A 14,166-nucleotide genomic window follows, 5' to 3' on the forward strand; every position below is an offset into this window, starting at 1 on the left:
CCACAATTTTGAAATGTTGGACAAGAATGGAAAATTAATTTGCATAAATATTGATATACATTTACAAGAGAACATTGTAGTATGTTGACATTAAACCAAAAGCTACATCAAAATTATAGGAGGAAACCTATCTTCTCTAAAAGTAGCAGCCCTAAACAACCTCAATGCTCCACATTTAATCTAATCATCAAGAAATAACAATAATAATCAGAAGTTTGAGAACTGATTTTGAGAAGACTGCACCATTTGCAAATCCGTCGTCGTTTGGCAAGAATTGTCATCTGCAATCATACTCCTGAAAAAAAAAAATTTAAAAATTACTCAAGAACTGCAAATTTGCGCGCGATCTTTAAAATTATTTGTTCATAAATTGCAATTGTGAATTGTGATGCAAAATGATCTTACTCTCTTGGTCTTGAAGCCCACAGGGAGCTCAGAGCTCGTAGTCGGCCATAGTATTCTCCGATCACCAGGAAGCAACGCGCAGCTTGCCGGATTGTCAGTAAACGGTGCAGCTGATGAAGGGTCTGTTGCCTCAAATTATCTGCCTACGTTTTTGCAAATGCAGCACGAAAATCAAGTCAAATTTAGACAATTTCTTCAAGATTTGAACTAGTTAGATAAAATCTTATCAATACTATTGAGAATAATAGTGTCACATATTAATCTGCATCACCAAGCTTCGTCTAAGAAATCGCCACTTAACTCGTCTAATTAAACCAGATGGGTTAAAAGAGACGCCGTTGAAAGAAAACGAGCCTCTATAATTGGTTCGCTATCAAAACTATGAGTGGGGTTCCACCAAAAATGGACTGATTTGTCATATCATTCCAAAGCAGCTTTCATGAAGGCATTTGCTTTCTTGAAAAGGAAGTATTTTAATCTTTCCTTTTCCAAGTAGGCATCAATGGAATATTTCCTTTTGTTAGTATTTAGTATATCGATCACCTCTGAAAGATCAATCAATATCACATAAATAATTAAGCAATGCTACAAAAGATTTAACAATTTTCAGATGCTGTTTTTGACAAATACAAGCCAATTGTGTGGTCCAGAGATAAATCAAAATCTACTTCGTTACAACTTACACGTATATACTGACGACGAAATTTACCTAAATCTGTTGAAGTCCCTCTATAAAGTATAGTTGAGACCTCACTTGAAAGAGAAAGCAGGATGTAAAGCCAAAATGGGAGGGAATGATACACTATCATGCTACTACTTTTTCTCTTGTTGCATCAGTTTCCGACATCTGCTTTCTAATCACTTATCGCTTATCTCACTAATTAAAGTCCGAAGGGTCACATTTTAGCATCAAACCACAACACCGTGTGCCCCTAAAGCGTAACACCTCAACTTTCAACAACTTTAGATAAGGGATTAAATTCCACTTTCGCTCTAATTTCATGATCGGATTAATCTAAATGAAAGAAGCAAGAGGGAGTGCGATGTATGAACCTGTCGAACAAAGCCTTCAAGATTGGCGAGCTTGCCCAATGCGACGGCCATGTGATGCATGCTGTCATTGGCAGAGCCATTAGCAATGGTGTCAACTAAGGATTGTTGCAATTGTTCCAACCCTTGTGAAAGAGCCTCCTCTGCCTGCTGGGAGGAATGCTGGAGGCTGCAAATCCCCATAAATTGCTGCTCTGTTAAAGGGTCTAATTGTGGTATTAACATCTGCTAATCAAGAAAATCGAGGATTATCAAACAGTTAAAATGTACATGGTGACAAATGACTTGTGCATAGAGATGAACTAAACCTTGATTAGGTCTGATGGCCGGAAACCGCCCATCCAAAGGAAACACCTCTCTGCAGGCGTAGTCCACATTCCGGTGATGAGGTGGAAGACATCAGATTTAGCAGCAGCACCTTTCAGGCGAAAGACCTCGTCATAATGAGCAATGTATCCGTCGACTATAACCCTCAAATCACCGTCGGATAGGTGAGCTTGCAATGCAGTTCGAAGCTCGGACATGTGCCTGTGATCATCATCTAGCCATCTCGAATATTCCATATCGAATATTGCTCCACCTATAACGGAAAACATAATATTATTTTCATTATAATCTGTAAAACACATAGTCCATTCAAGGCCATGAATGTTGCATACGCAAAGTAAAGACACAGTTCAACAAAGCACAAACGGACAGCCTCAACCACCAACTACTAACATTTAACTTTTGTATGATTTTAAATTTTATTTTTTATGTTTATCTACATAACTATAAAGTAGCCTTTCTGAAAAATGTACAAAGGCTTGGTGCCAGAATTCAAAATTCTGTGGGCACATATGAGGTAAAAGACTGAAACTGAAAAGATTCCAAAATTCCAAATATTTACATATTGATAGAAACCAGCTATTGGGGAAGAAAGAAAAAAAAAGCGCACACACACACACATACATAGTCAAGGACACTCTTGCTGACCATGTGGTAAAAGTTGCAGCCTTGGTCATACAGATATTTGATTTGAATCTTTTTTCCCCTGAAACAGTAATTAAAATCTGACATGGCCTTGAAGAAGCAAAAACTTCTAGTCAAAATTAGAAGTTTTTGTTTTAGTTGAAAAAAGTTTACAAGCCTATTATGACTTGAAATCTCTTTTAACTACTTAATTGGACAAAAATCTAGTCGAAAAATTTGAAGATTCAGATTAAGTAAGACTATGTTATGGTTAAAAATTGGATCTTTAATGAAGAAAAGCCTAGCTAATGTCTAAGAATTGAAGGGTTTGACAATTGTGATGTTTCTGTTCACAAATGGATTGAAATTAGACAAATCTAATAATGTCAATTAGGTAAACAAAAATCCCATACTAATGCAATAATTAACTAGCATGGAAAAGACCAACTCCTCCCTCCTTAACAAAGTATTTAAAAAATTCACCTTTACAAATATTCTCAAAGAATTAATTAAAATATTCATGGGAAAGGGGAAGAAGTCTTCAATTCAGACAGAGGGTATTTTAGTAAAATCACTAATCAGAAATGTAGACACATACCAGAGCTAATACTCCCACTTGCAGCCCCACCTCCTCCTAAGAAAAGTCCCTGTTGAATATAGTGATTGAGAAAGGGAGTGAGTCAAGAAAATCAATTATAAAGAATTAGACACTAATTATTTAATTAAGATTTTTGGATTGGCAGCCTTCAATAATTTTATATTTTAGGACATTAGATGTCTTGATTTTCTTTAAATGTTACTGTTGTTACCTGTGACCTTGCCCTCTGAAGGTCTTGTTCCAACTGAGCAAGCCTGATCCTGCTTGATTCTAGCTGCTGTACATACGCCTGTACACCCACACATATATATGTACATAAATACACTACTTTGGATTTAAAAAAGTGGGGAAATTACAAGAGAAAATGAGAAAATAATATTTTTGCAAGTTACCTTTTTTCTAAGTCTGCTCTTCCTAGCTGCTTCCCTATTTTGGGCTAAACGTCTCAATGTCTGCAAGGAGAAAAAACATACTCAGCTTCAAGATCAAGATTTCAAGGAATTTAAATTTGGCAAGAAAGAAAAATATACAGAAATTATAAAAAAAATCAGTTCATGCATGCATGTGAATAATGTGGGCTCTTTCATCACCTTAGCATCAAGCACTTTGTCTGAGTTAGAACCAGGCCCTCTTCTCTGCATTATTTTTAAAAATTAAATTCAACAGAGACAATTGTTAATTAGTTATACTTTACTAGAGTCAAGAAGAGCAGCTAGAACAAACAAATTTTATAAGGAAAAAATTTGAACTTTTTAATTTTAGAGAGGGGAGGAAGATAACGTGTCAGCAATGGCAGAATCATTTGAAAGATTTCAAATTTTTTATTTAACAAAATCAAGTTGGTAATTATTAGAAGATCTGCTGGCATTTTTGCAACTGTTTCTTGAAAATAATAATGTCTGGTTAATCATTTCCATTGTTTCTATCTGCAAAGTCTCTCTAGATTTTGTTTTCCCTTTTCCCCATGAAGATTATCACAAAAAAGATCCCCCCATATAAGAGAGAGAGACGAGAGAGAAAGAGAGAGAGGTAAAAAAGAAAGAATTAAGTAAACTACAGTTCTTGGGATGGGAAAAAGTAGGCAATTATGAACAAGGACTTAAACTGCAGTCGTGGAGATTGAGCAATATTATAATAGATCAAGAAAAGATAAAAAAGAAATACTACTACCACTGTAAAGATTCTGCTTTTTTCCTAAGGTTTTTATTATATGTCAGAATATAAATCAGAAAAATCCTTCAGCAATCAGAAGGAACAGTGCCCCTTTGCCAACAAATCTTTCTTGCAGCTATTGGGATTAGAGAGAGAGGGAGAGAGAGATTAAGGATAGTAACAATGAAAAGATGCGACCTTTTTCCTGAGCTAAAGGAAGAAAAAATTCAACCAAGAATTAGGAAAAAATTCGACTGTTAGCAAGACCTTTTCTGGGGCTGGCTTGGCAGCTGGCTGTGAGTGTGAGCCACTTAACCTCGGGCTGTCAATCCCACCGGCGGCGTCCATCTGCGGCGGCGGCGGAGGTGGCTGGCGGTGGTCGGAGGGAGACTCGGGAGTGTTGGAAAGTGTGTTTACAGCTGATCCTGAATCAGTACTCTCCTCTCCTGATTTTGAGCTTCCCTGTATTAAATGACACAGACTTTTAAGTCAAAATGGCTTTCATCATAACAAAAAAAAAACTAAAAAAAGGAAATCAAATTAGAATTATTTCATTAAAAAACTACAATAAACCTCCAAAACACATTAAAGAACACTCATGAAACTTGAGAGAGAGGAGCAAGAAATAAAACTTAGTTTTGAAGAAATTGAGGTTTGTTATGTATGTGTAATAAATGAAGAGGAAATAAAACTGGGTCAAAGATTGAAAGGAGAAGTAAATATAGAGTACTCTTGGGGTATGCTGCTGGAATCTCATAGGCCAAGAAGGGAACATATCCAGAGTTGCAGCAGGCCTGATTGCGGTGTATAAAGCTGCACAAAATCAAAAGCAATATCTTCAAGAATCAGCCAGCAAAAAAAATAAAAACTACTAGGAGAAGGAAAAAAAATTCTGATTTCTTTGTTTTGGGTTATTTGAAAGTTTCAGACTTTGGTTTAAAAAAAAAGGGTAAGAAGCTAATCTCCTTTTATGTATGATTTTGGGTTTGCAGTTATGGAGTCAGTAAAAGAATCATGCAAGCAGGTCTGGTTTTTTCCATATTTGAAACACACGCCATTCAAATCCCTTGTCCAAGAATGATTTCTGTGCAGGATATGGAAACCCCTCTTTGCCCTCCTTCTGTAGACACGTTCAAACTCTCTCTCTCTCTCTCTTAGGAGTTGGTTACACAAAGCAACGTAAGAAAAAGAGGAGGGAGAGTAGCATACGTTGTTTTTTGTCATCATTATTGATCTTAACTCCTTGCAGAATAATGGCCTCCTCAAGCTCTCCGAAATCAAAAGCAGACCCTTCTTGATTTCTTCTCAAATAAAAACAACTCAGCTCAGAAAAATCAAATCTTGGGGAAAATCAAATGACTTTTTTGGCTTACATGAAAGTAGAGTTGTTGGGGTGGTGAAGCATGTGAGGAATCGCGTAGGGGATGTGGTGGTGGTGTGGAGCTCCCGAGTCTGCCTCACCGACTCTGTGACTCGCCATGCAAACTCACTTTCAGACCATTTGTCGTCTTCTTTTTCAGACACCTAAAATTGAGGTAGAAATTAAAATTGATTTTCTTGATGTTTTGAGGTTGGTGTTGAGGAATTTGAAGACAGAAAGAAAGTCCACTTTCTTGAAATTCAAACTGGGAGATGGACACTTGAGATGATCAGCAAAAGATCAGGGCTTTCTTGTCTAAGTATATATGCAAAAGGGAGTGAGAGGGTCCAGTCCCCCTCTCTCTCTCTCTCTAAAATGATTTTTACAAGTTTTGAGCTTTTGGAGGGGTCTCTATCGAGCTTTCTTTTCTCTCCTTCTCTATGAAGAAATCCGTCTGATTATTCTCTTTGATAATTTTCCCTCTCTCTACTTTATAGTCTCGCCTCGCGCGTGTGGGCATGAAGAAGGAGTGTAATAATTAGTAGTATCAGAAGAATTGAAACTCAAACCATGGGTACACAAAATCTTGTCCTAGACAACCCAGGCTTATTTTGTGGGGTTTGCAACAGAAAGTTAAATTTTAAAAAAAATGTAGAAAAGGATTGAAAATTTGTGCCATGAAAAATAAGCAACATTCAGTTAGTAGTGTAATAAAATATACTAGAAGAAAAGGTGGGGTCTTGGGCAGGAAACCACTAGAATCACTGACTCCTACTCCACTCTTTCTCTCTAACCGCCTGTGCTTTCTTATTGGCCCTCTTTTTCAAAAAATAAGAAAAAATCACTTCATTCTCTCTCTCTCACTCTAAATGTCTCATTTTCTATTTTGGGCTGTCCCATTTTAAATATCTCATTTCCTTTTAGGTAATATACTCTCTCTTTATATTTAATAATTAAATAATTTTCACAAATTCACTTTATCTACTTTATACATATTTCTTAATCTCTATGTCCAAAAGAAAGAAGACATTTGGAGTAGGACGGAGGGAGTATTTTTTTTAAAGAAACGAATATTCAATCTTTAGATAATTTTTGTAATGAAAATTGTTAGGCTATTTGAGATTATTAGGAATTAAATTGTTTCGAAATTAATCTTGTTATAGAACTTATAGAATAGCTTATTATACATAATATCATCTCAAATTTAAGCATAGGATTGAATCTATCAATCTTTCATTAAGATTAAAAGAGTGTTTGATTGAGCTTATAAACTCTTTCAGAGTATTTGTCAAAATAAGTTCCTAAAAATAAATTCCAGGAGCTTATAAGCTCCTCAAAAAATAAGCTTTTCTATCCCCAACTTATTTTTTCATAATTTTATGTGTAATTTTTTTTGATCAATAAAAGAACTTTATTGAAAGAGGAAAGAAAACAAGGTACCAGAGGTACCAAGAAAATTACAAAAAGGAGAGTTTGTGTTCACTTGAACACCATGAAGAGAAGGAAACATTTTCATCTACAAGGTGAAAAATCTTGTTCCAACTCCATAATCTACCCTTCATCTCCAAAACAAGTTGACTGGCATCCCACACCCTACCTTCGAACCTACTCTCGTTTCTGTATTTCCAAATCAGCCAAATAATTCCAACCCACAGTGCAAGGAGCAGTTTTCTCCCTTCTTTCCTTTTAACTCCAAGAACAAAGGATTTAAAGTGTTGTAAGATACCTTTTGGCTTGGCTGTTTTTAAGTCGATCCATTGATGAATTTGATCCCACACCATCTCGACTTTGGGACAGTGAAGGAAGATGTGCTCCGCTGTTTCCTCTTGCATCACGCACGAATTACACCATCTCTCTTCGTAACCAATGGAGACATTCCTTTTAAGCAAATTATCGCATGTAGGCAATCTATTGATCAAGCCTCTCCAAGCCGTAACTATTGTCTTATGGGGTGCCTTAGCCTTCCAAACTTTTGCTGCCTCGACTTCCTCCTCCGGGAATTGCCCATTATTGGAGGCCGCGATGATATCGTATGCCGCCTTTGTTGTAAAAACGTCATCTTTACCAGATTTCCAGCTCCATTCATCTTCCTTACCTGCACAAGGAAAAACTTGAGAAATAAACGTCGTCATAGCCTCCCACATCTCTCTATCCCTCTCCTCTCTCAACTCTCTTCTCCATCCAATCTCCCATTTCCACTCGCCATTCTCCCAGTAGCCCGATTCCCCCACCAAACCTCTTTTGTCCAGACATAGATTGTATAATCTCTGAAAGACGAATTTCAAAGGTTTACCCCCAGCCCAAACCTCCTCCCAAAACCTCACCCTCATGCCATCACCCACCCGACGACAAATATTACTCGAAAACCATCTCTCCTCCACCTCCCCCCCCCTTCTCGACAATTCTCGACCACCACCCCTTCCTACTGCCCCTATTCTCCAGCCTATATTCTCCCTCTTCCCCCCAGCTCATCTGCCCATACAAAGAATTAACCACCCTAGCCCAAAGAGAACCGCCCTCCGACAGATGTCTCCATAGCCATTTAAACACCAACGCCTTGTTGAACCACTCGAGATTCCTAAAACCCAGCCCCCCCCACTTGCTTTTTATTACAAAGGACCCTCCATTTTACCCACGCAATGTGACTCGACTCCCCATTTCCCCCCCACAGGAAATTACAGCAAATAGAGTCAATCCTGCAAAGCACATCTTTTGGGATAAAGGAGAAAGACAGTTGAAACACCGGTATGGCTTGCAAAATCGATTTGATCAAGGTAATTCGTCCTGCAAGCGACAAAGTTCTACTCTTCCATCCTTTGATTTTCTTTTCAACTTTGTCTACCAGAAAATTCCAATCTCCAATGCTATTACATCGACCTCCAATCTTAATTCCAAGGTAGTTGCAAGGGAAAGCACCCACCTTGCATTTAAGAATATTTGCCCATCTCAACACTTTTTCTTCGTTCACCGAAATCCCCATGATGCTACTCTTGTCGAAGTTAACCGCCAACCCCGACAAGAACTGGAAAAGCAAGAGCAGATTCTTGATAACCGTCGCATTTCTCTCATCTTCATCGAGAATGAAAATTGCATTTCTCTCATTTTATGTGTAATAATTATTTTATAAATATTATTCAATTATGATTAATTATTATCATCACATACCCTCTCAAATTTATCTATCTTCGATTTCTAACTTGTAATATTAATTATCCTAACACTTTGAGAACTTATAAACTCTCTAAAATAAACTTTGTCAACCACCTTGTCATACTCATATCCTGATATGCAGAATCCAACATCCCTAAAGTAATTGCAATAATTATTTGAACATATTGTAACATTCATCATTAATCATACTCATTCTCATGTCCTCATATGCAGAATCCAACATCCCTATAGTAATTGCATTAATTATTTGAACATATTGTAACATTCATCATTGTCAATGTTCAATCTAAAGTCAGAGATACTTGAAGTTGAGATGTTATACTATTTGAGTTTGTCGTATTTGTATAAAATTCAAGATCACATTAAATAATCGTCATATTTCACATAAAAGAGTTTCATGATTGAATTATGTATCCTGCTAAGGACTAGCAATGATGCAAGTATAGCAGGAGATATGAGACAAGTTATGCTGTGAATTAACAGATGAAAAAAAAGGCGAAAAAGCATTAAATTCAAATATAACATATGATAATTAAAATAGTACTCTATCCGTTTGCAAAAGCATTAAATTGAAATATGACATATGATAATTAAAATAATACTTTATTTGTTCACTAAAAAATTATTATATTATAAATGCTACAAATTTTAATACTAAAATATGAGTGGATTTATTAATGAAATAAGAATCTTATTTTAAATATGAGTGTAATTGTATGGATCCTACTACTATTAAGTGAAAATGACAAATTTTATGTGAAAGGCAAAAAAATATTACTACTATATGATAAATTTTTTGTGGCCAGAAGAGAGCAATTTTTTAGTTGTTTTCTTAATCTTTAATATTTTATGTTGCAGGGAGTGGTTTACTTTTTTTTTTTTTTTGGTGCTATTTTGAGAATTTGACAACTCACACACTCGACTATATTTAATTATGCATATATTATTCAAGATGTTGCTCGATCAAAAGCCTTTCAACCAAAATAAATAATTAGGAAGCAATCACCAATAAAACATCCACTTATTATTATTAATCCAATTTTTGAAATGGATTTGTTTGGTGTTATCCCATTTGTTGATAGGTCAACATCAATTCTTTGTCATCAACCCTAAGCCATGCCACATCAAGATTCTTTTTTCCCTTAATTGGAATTATTTTGAAATATTATTTCTTTAAATCCATGGTTGGGGTTTAATTAGAGGTCCATGATAACTAAAGTGGACTTCATCACATCCTTTACATATGTTAGGTATATTTGATTTCATTCATTTAACATTATACTCCATATATTTTAGATCACGTATGTTTATTTATTTTTACTTGTTATATATAGTTTTATTTACAAACATTGAATTTCTATATAAATGAAGGTATTATCTAAGAATGGCAAACAAACAAACTTACATAGATCTAATTAAAATAAGCTGAAATTGCATAATCCTAAAAATCATATCCCTTTGTTTTTGTATCTTGGCTGGATAATGTTACCTGAAAGAACAAAGTTTAATATGACTATGTAAACTGTCACTTTGCCTAATATTGAGATTTAGGGACTTTGTTTCTATAATAGGAAATGGGAAATAATTTTTATGAATATCTATCATTGTGAATGGACAAAACACTAGTTTGTGAATTAGGTGTGACTGCTAGAAAGTTGCTAGATTTTAATAGTGGATATTATCATATGATGGGCTTAAAATACTGCCGAGTTTTGCACGAATTTGGACTGAATCAATCTGAATTTGATTAGCCGAATAAATTAAATCCATTTTTTTTCAAGGTGATAATAAAGGTGAGAAAGGTCGTTCTGCTTCTGCCCCGTTAAAGAAAATGAAAAAGTATTGCTTTTCTTTTCTTTAATTCATCACATCTAAATCAGATTTTCTTCTTTTCATAAAAAACAAAGAATAAAAATCGAATATTGAATATATGAGTGTATGAGTATCACCGTCTGATTTTGCACCCAAAGGGGCCGTTTGATTTGCAGTTTATGATTGATTAGGATTAAAATTATCTTGAGAAATTAGTGTGGATTAGTGTGGATTTATATTATTTCATGGGTGTTTGATATCATGGCTACTTAATCCTATATTATGTTTGATATCCATAGGATTATGTTGGATTATATTATCTAATACCAAAACTATCCTCACATAATTTTAAAAATATCATGTGTGTCCATCATTACTTGGGCATTTGCATCGATATGCGTGAGGAAGGGTAGCAGAATTTTTATCCAACTTCTCAGTATTAAATTTATCCGAGGGGGGTGGGCGGATTATTAGTATGGGTTAATCCCACAAAATAGCATGGAGAAGTAGGATTAAGTAGGAGTTGACCATATTAACTGCACATGATATCAAACATCATTAATTTAATTTAGGGTAATTTTAAACATAACCCCCAATTTTTTCACTATAGCCCCTTATTTAAAAAAATAATAAAAATAATTATGATTGTACCATTTTACCCCTACAGCCCCATTTAAAATTTGTAATAAATTATAAGTTATAAAGATTAAGTTAAAAGAATATTTACGTACAATTTTTCACAGATAAAATCATATAATCCCCATCCTGATCTAATATTAAAATACTGATAAATTTAACCCTAATAATTTCATTACTATAGCCTCCAACAGAACATAATCGTGAGCCAGAAGACGCACGAAGAAGTCTTTGAAGAAGACTGTCAAAATAATTAAGCAAGAACAAAGTTAAACATCATCTTCGATTTATTTATCTTGTGGTTTGAAGATAATTTGCTTTCTAAGATGCAAAATCTAAATGAGAGTTATGAAAACGAAAGAAATAATATGTTGGGGGTACGTATAAATTTTTCTTTCCCAATGAACTTAGTATATATATGTATGAATTTTGTTGCAATTTCCATGTTATTTTGTGTGAATTTCTCTGTGAAATTGTATAATATCAAGTTCTACATCTCCCTGTTCTTAATTATTCTTTGGCGCGACCCATATAATCAAAAATTCGAAATCAATGAACCAATCGACTTTGTTGTTAGATTTTTAATTAATTTTGATACAATTATTGTTTAATCTATTGATATAAGAAATATTAGGTAGAAATCAAAACTTACAGAATCTTGAATCTCCTCTTTCGCAATGTAAAAAGGGTCTTGAGCTGATGACATAATTAAATCCAAATAGAGAGGGTCAGTGGAGAAGAATTAGAGAGAGATAAGAGAGTCCAAGCGAAGAGGATGTTGTGGTGATGGTTTCACGGCGGCCTTCGCTGGGAATCGAAAAAGGAGGCTGTTGTGTTCACCGGATCTGTGAAGAAGAAACGTATGAGTTATGTTTGATGATATTCTTAAATTTGGAGTTGGGGCTACATAACTAAATAAAGAAATAATAGTTGGATTGGGGCTATATAAATTTCAAAATTGTACGTAAATATTCTTTCAATTTAATCTTTATAACTTATAATTTATTACAAAATTTAAATGGAACTGTAGGGGTAAAATGGTACAATTATAATTATTTTTATTATTTTATTAAATAAGGGGCTATAATGAGAAAATTGGAAGCTGTGTTTAAAATTACCCTTTAATTTATCCTACCTATAAACCCATATCAAACAGGCCCAAAGTAGAAAGTTCCATAGCATTTTTGAGCCCATTAAGGCAGTTACTTAAGACCTCTAAAAAATTAAGGCGTCGTATATATTTATATTTATTTTTATATTATGTGTTTAAAACATAATAATGAGAATAAATTCTAGCAGTCAGGGCTTTGTAATTCACGCTTTAACCTATGGAAGTATATGGTTCAAATGTAAATTTTAATAAGTAATTTAACAATTGAAAAACAAAGTAAGATCAAATGTATATTCATAAGAAATATTATATATATATATATGAATGTATTCTCTTGTATAAGTTTCTCTAATATCTTACGAAAACTCCACCACTAATTTCACACATGCACAAACGGACACGCCCACATAAAATGTGCCAAATTGTTTGAATTTGTACTCGTGAGTTCAATTTGTTATAGATATAATTATTTTATTTTTTATTAGAGTTTTAGGACTTTTAGATATTCCAAAAATAATTTGAAGGAAGAGACAATTGGGCATCGGTTGATGGACCCATGGTCTATTCGTGAAGAGATAGATTATTGGTGAATAAATATTTTATACAAATATGTGTTTGTTTCATCTACCACTTTTGCCTATATGCCCCATACCAATTAATTATTCTCATTCCTTATTAATGATTGCCTTATAAATTTTAAATTTTTGGGTAGGGATTTGTTCTATATATGGATTAGGTGTTCATGCATCTCAACTCGCCATCTGCTAATTCGTATCCATGAAATAATATAAAACATTAACACATTTAAAGTTTCATGCATTTAAGCTTTAATGGTAACAATTAACATTCCATAATTTTTTTTCCCCTATATAACCCTAGCCGCCTAGGATTTTGATAACACTCACTTTTCATGGTTTTTAATGTTTTTATGATGTTAATTTTATAGGGAATTGAGTGTTTGATGATTATTTTGTGCTTAAATTGCTTTATCTTGTGAAATATGATATTTGCTCGTACTTTGATAACTTTTACATAAATATGTAGTTCGAATTTGGACTATTGGTCTTAATGAAAGTTTTAGTTCGTCTCTATAAGAGTTTGTAGGCGCAAACAGTTTGCAAATCCGAGTTTGGACGAGGAAGATGTGACCGAAATAAGAAAGTCGCGCGTAGCAGAAGTGTTCGACGAGAATTTCCGAATTTTCGAGTTTTTACGGAATTTTTGGATTTTCTCAGTATTTTCGAGTTCTACACTGTATTTATCTCTTGTGCCTATATATAGAACTTCTTTTGACCTATTTAGGGTTCCCAACTTTAATTTAAGTTCCATAGCTTTAGTTTTCATTGATTTCCAGTTTTTAGAACTTGGATCGGATTTCTGCAAGGATTGAAGATTCAAGATTATTTTTCCAATTTTATTTAGAGTTTTTATTTAATTCAGTTATTTCAATTGCTTTCTTATTAATTATGTTTATGTTTTTTTTACTATGTCTGACTAAGTTTTTAATCTGATTCTAGGGTTTGTAAATAGTTAATTAGATTCATGTGATTAATTCGTTAATGTCTATTTGCCTTCCAGTTTATGATTCATAATTCCTGGTGCTTAATTTCTTGTGGATTATCTGATCAATAATTTGCATGTGTAGCTATTCGGTTTGAGACATGATGGAGATAACTGTTTAGCGGATGCAGGAATGTATGATATGATTTTAACCTTGAGACATGACGGAGATAAGTAGATCATAGGGAGCTATTCTTAGGAGCTATTGAGAGTTAGTAGATTATCTTGAGACCTGACGGAGATAGATAATTTATTAATCTACGATCTTTGTTGCTCTAACGAGAGTAATTGAATAAATATGCGATCTCTCATCATAACTGGATTAAATTGGTAAATAGGATTAATAGGTTGATTGTATGG

The 14,166-nt window shown here is 34.2% G+C and overlaps 2 protein-coding genes across 3 annotated transcripts; both read right to left on the minus strand.

The window, feature by feature from the left end:
• Positions 1 to 16: 16 nt before the first annotated feature.
• LOC131021183 (transcription factor TGA9) lies at positions 17 to 6,285 on the minus strand. Of its 2 annotated transcripts, XM_057950278.1 has the most exons (12): positions 5,530 to 6,285; positions 5,366 to 5,457; positions 4,887 to 4,969; positions 4,424 to 4,618; positions 3,595 to 3,639; positions 3,397 to 3,456; positions 3,216 to 3,293; positions 3,005 to 3,053; positions 1,764 to 2,035; positions 1,459 to 1,680; positions 406 to 548; positions 17 to 295 (listed from the first exon to the last, which is right to left on the minus strand). In XM_057950278.1, exons 1-12 carry the CDS (start codon positions 5,634 to 5,636, stop codon positions 208 to 210), a joined length of 1,434 nt encoding a protein of 477 aa, XP_057806261.1. In that variant the 5' UTR covers positions 5,637 to 6,285; the 3' UTR covers positions 17 to 207. The 2 variants fall into 2 exon arrangements, with proteins under 2 accessions (XP_057806261.1, XP_057806270.1); XM_057950287.1 differs by lacking the exon at positions 3,595 to 3,639 and having other exon boundaries at positions 5,530 to 6,194.
• Positions 6,286 to 6,973: 688 nt separating this feature from the next.
• Positions 6,974 to 7,846, minus strand: LOC131006656 (uncharacterized). Its single transcript, XM_057933823.1, has one exon. The coding sequence runs from the start codon at positions 7,844 to 7,846 to the stop codon at positions 6,974 to 6,976; it is 873 nt and encodes a 290-aa protein (XP_057789806.1).
• Between the last annotated feature and the right edge of the window lie 6,320 nt (positions 7,847 to 14,166).

Source organism: Salvia miltiorrhiza, chromosome 1, assembly GCF_028751815.1.
Source record: "Salvia miltiorrhiza cultivar Shanhuang (shh) chromosome 1, IMPLAD_Smil_shh, whole genome shotgun sequence".
Classification (NCBI taxonomy): Eukaryota; Viridiplantae; Streptophyta; class Magnoliopsida; order Lamiales; family Lamiaceae; genus Salvia; species Salvia miltiorrhiza.

Coding starts and splice junctions, on each gene's coding strand:
- LOC131021183 (XM_057950278.1), bottom strand. CDS start 5,636: ATGGCGAGTCACAGAGTCGGTGAGGCAGACTCGGGAGCTCCACACCAC. Junction 3,640..4,423: donor CCAAGCCAGCCCCAGAAAAG/GTCTTGCTAACA, acceptor AAAATAATGCAG/AGAAGAGGGCCTGGTTCTAA. Junction 549..1,458: donor TTGAAGGCTTTGTTCGACAG/GTTCATACATCG, acceptor GCAAAAACGTAG/GCAGATAATTTGAGGCAACA.
- LOC131006656 (XM_057933823.1), bottom strand. CDS start 7,846: ATGAGGGTGAGGTTTTGGGAGGAGGTTTGGGCTGGGGGTAAACCTTTG.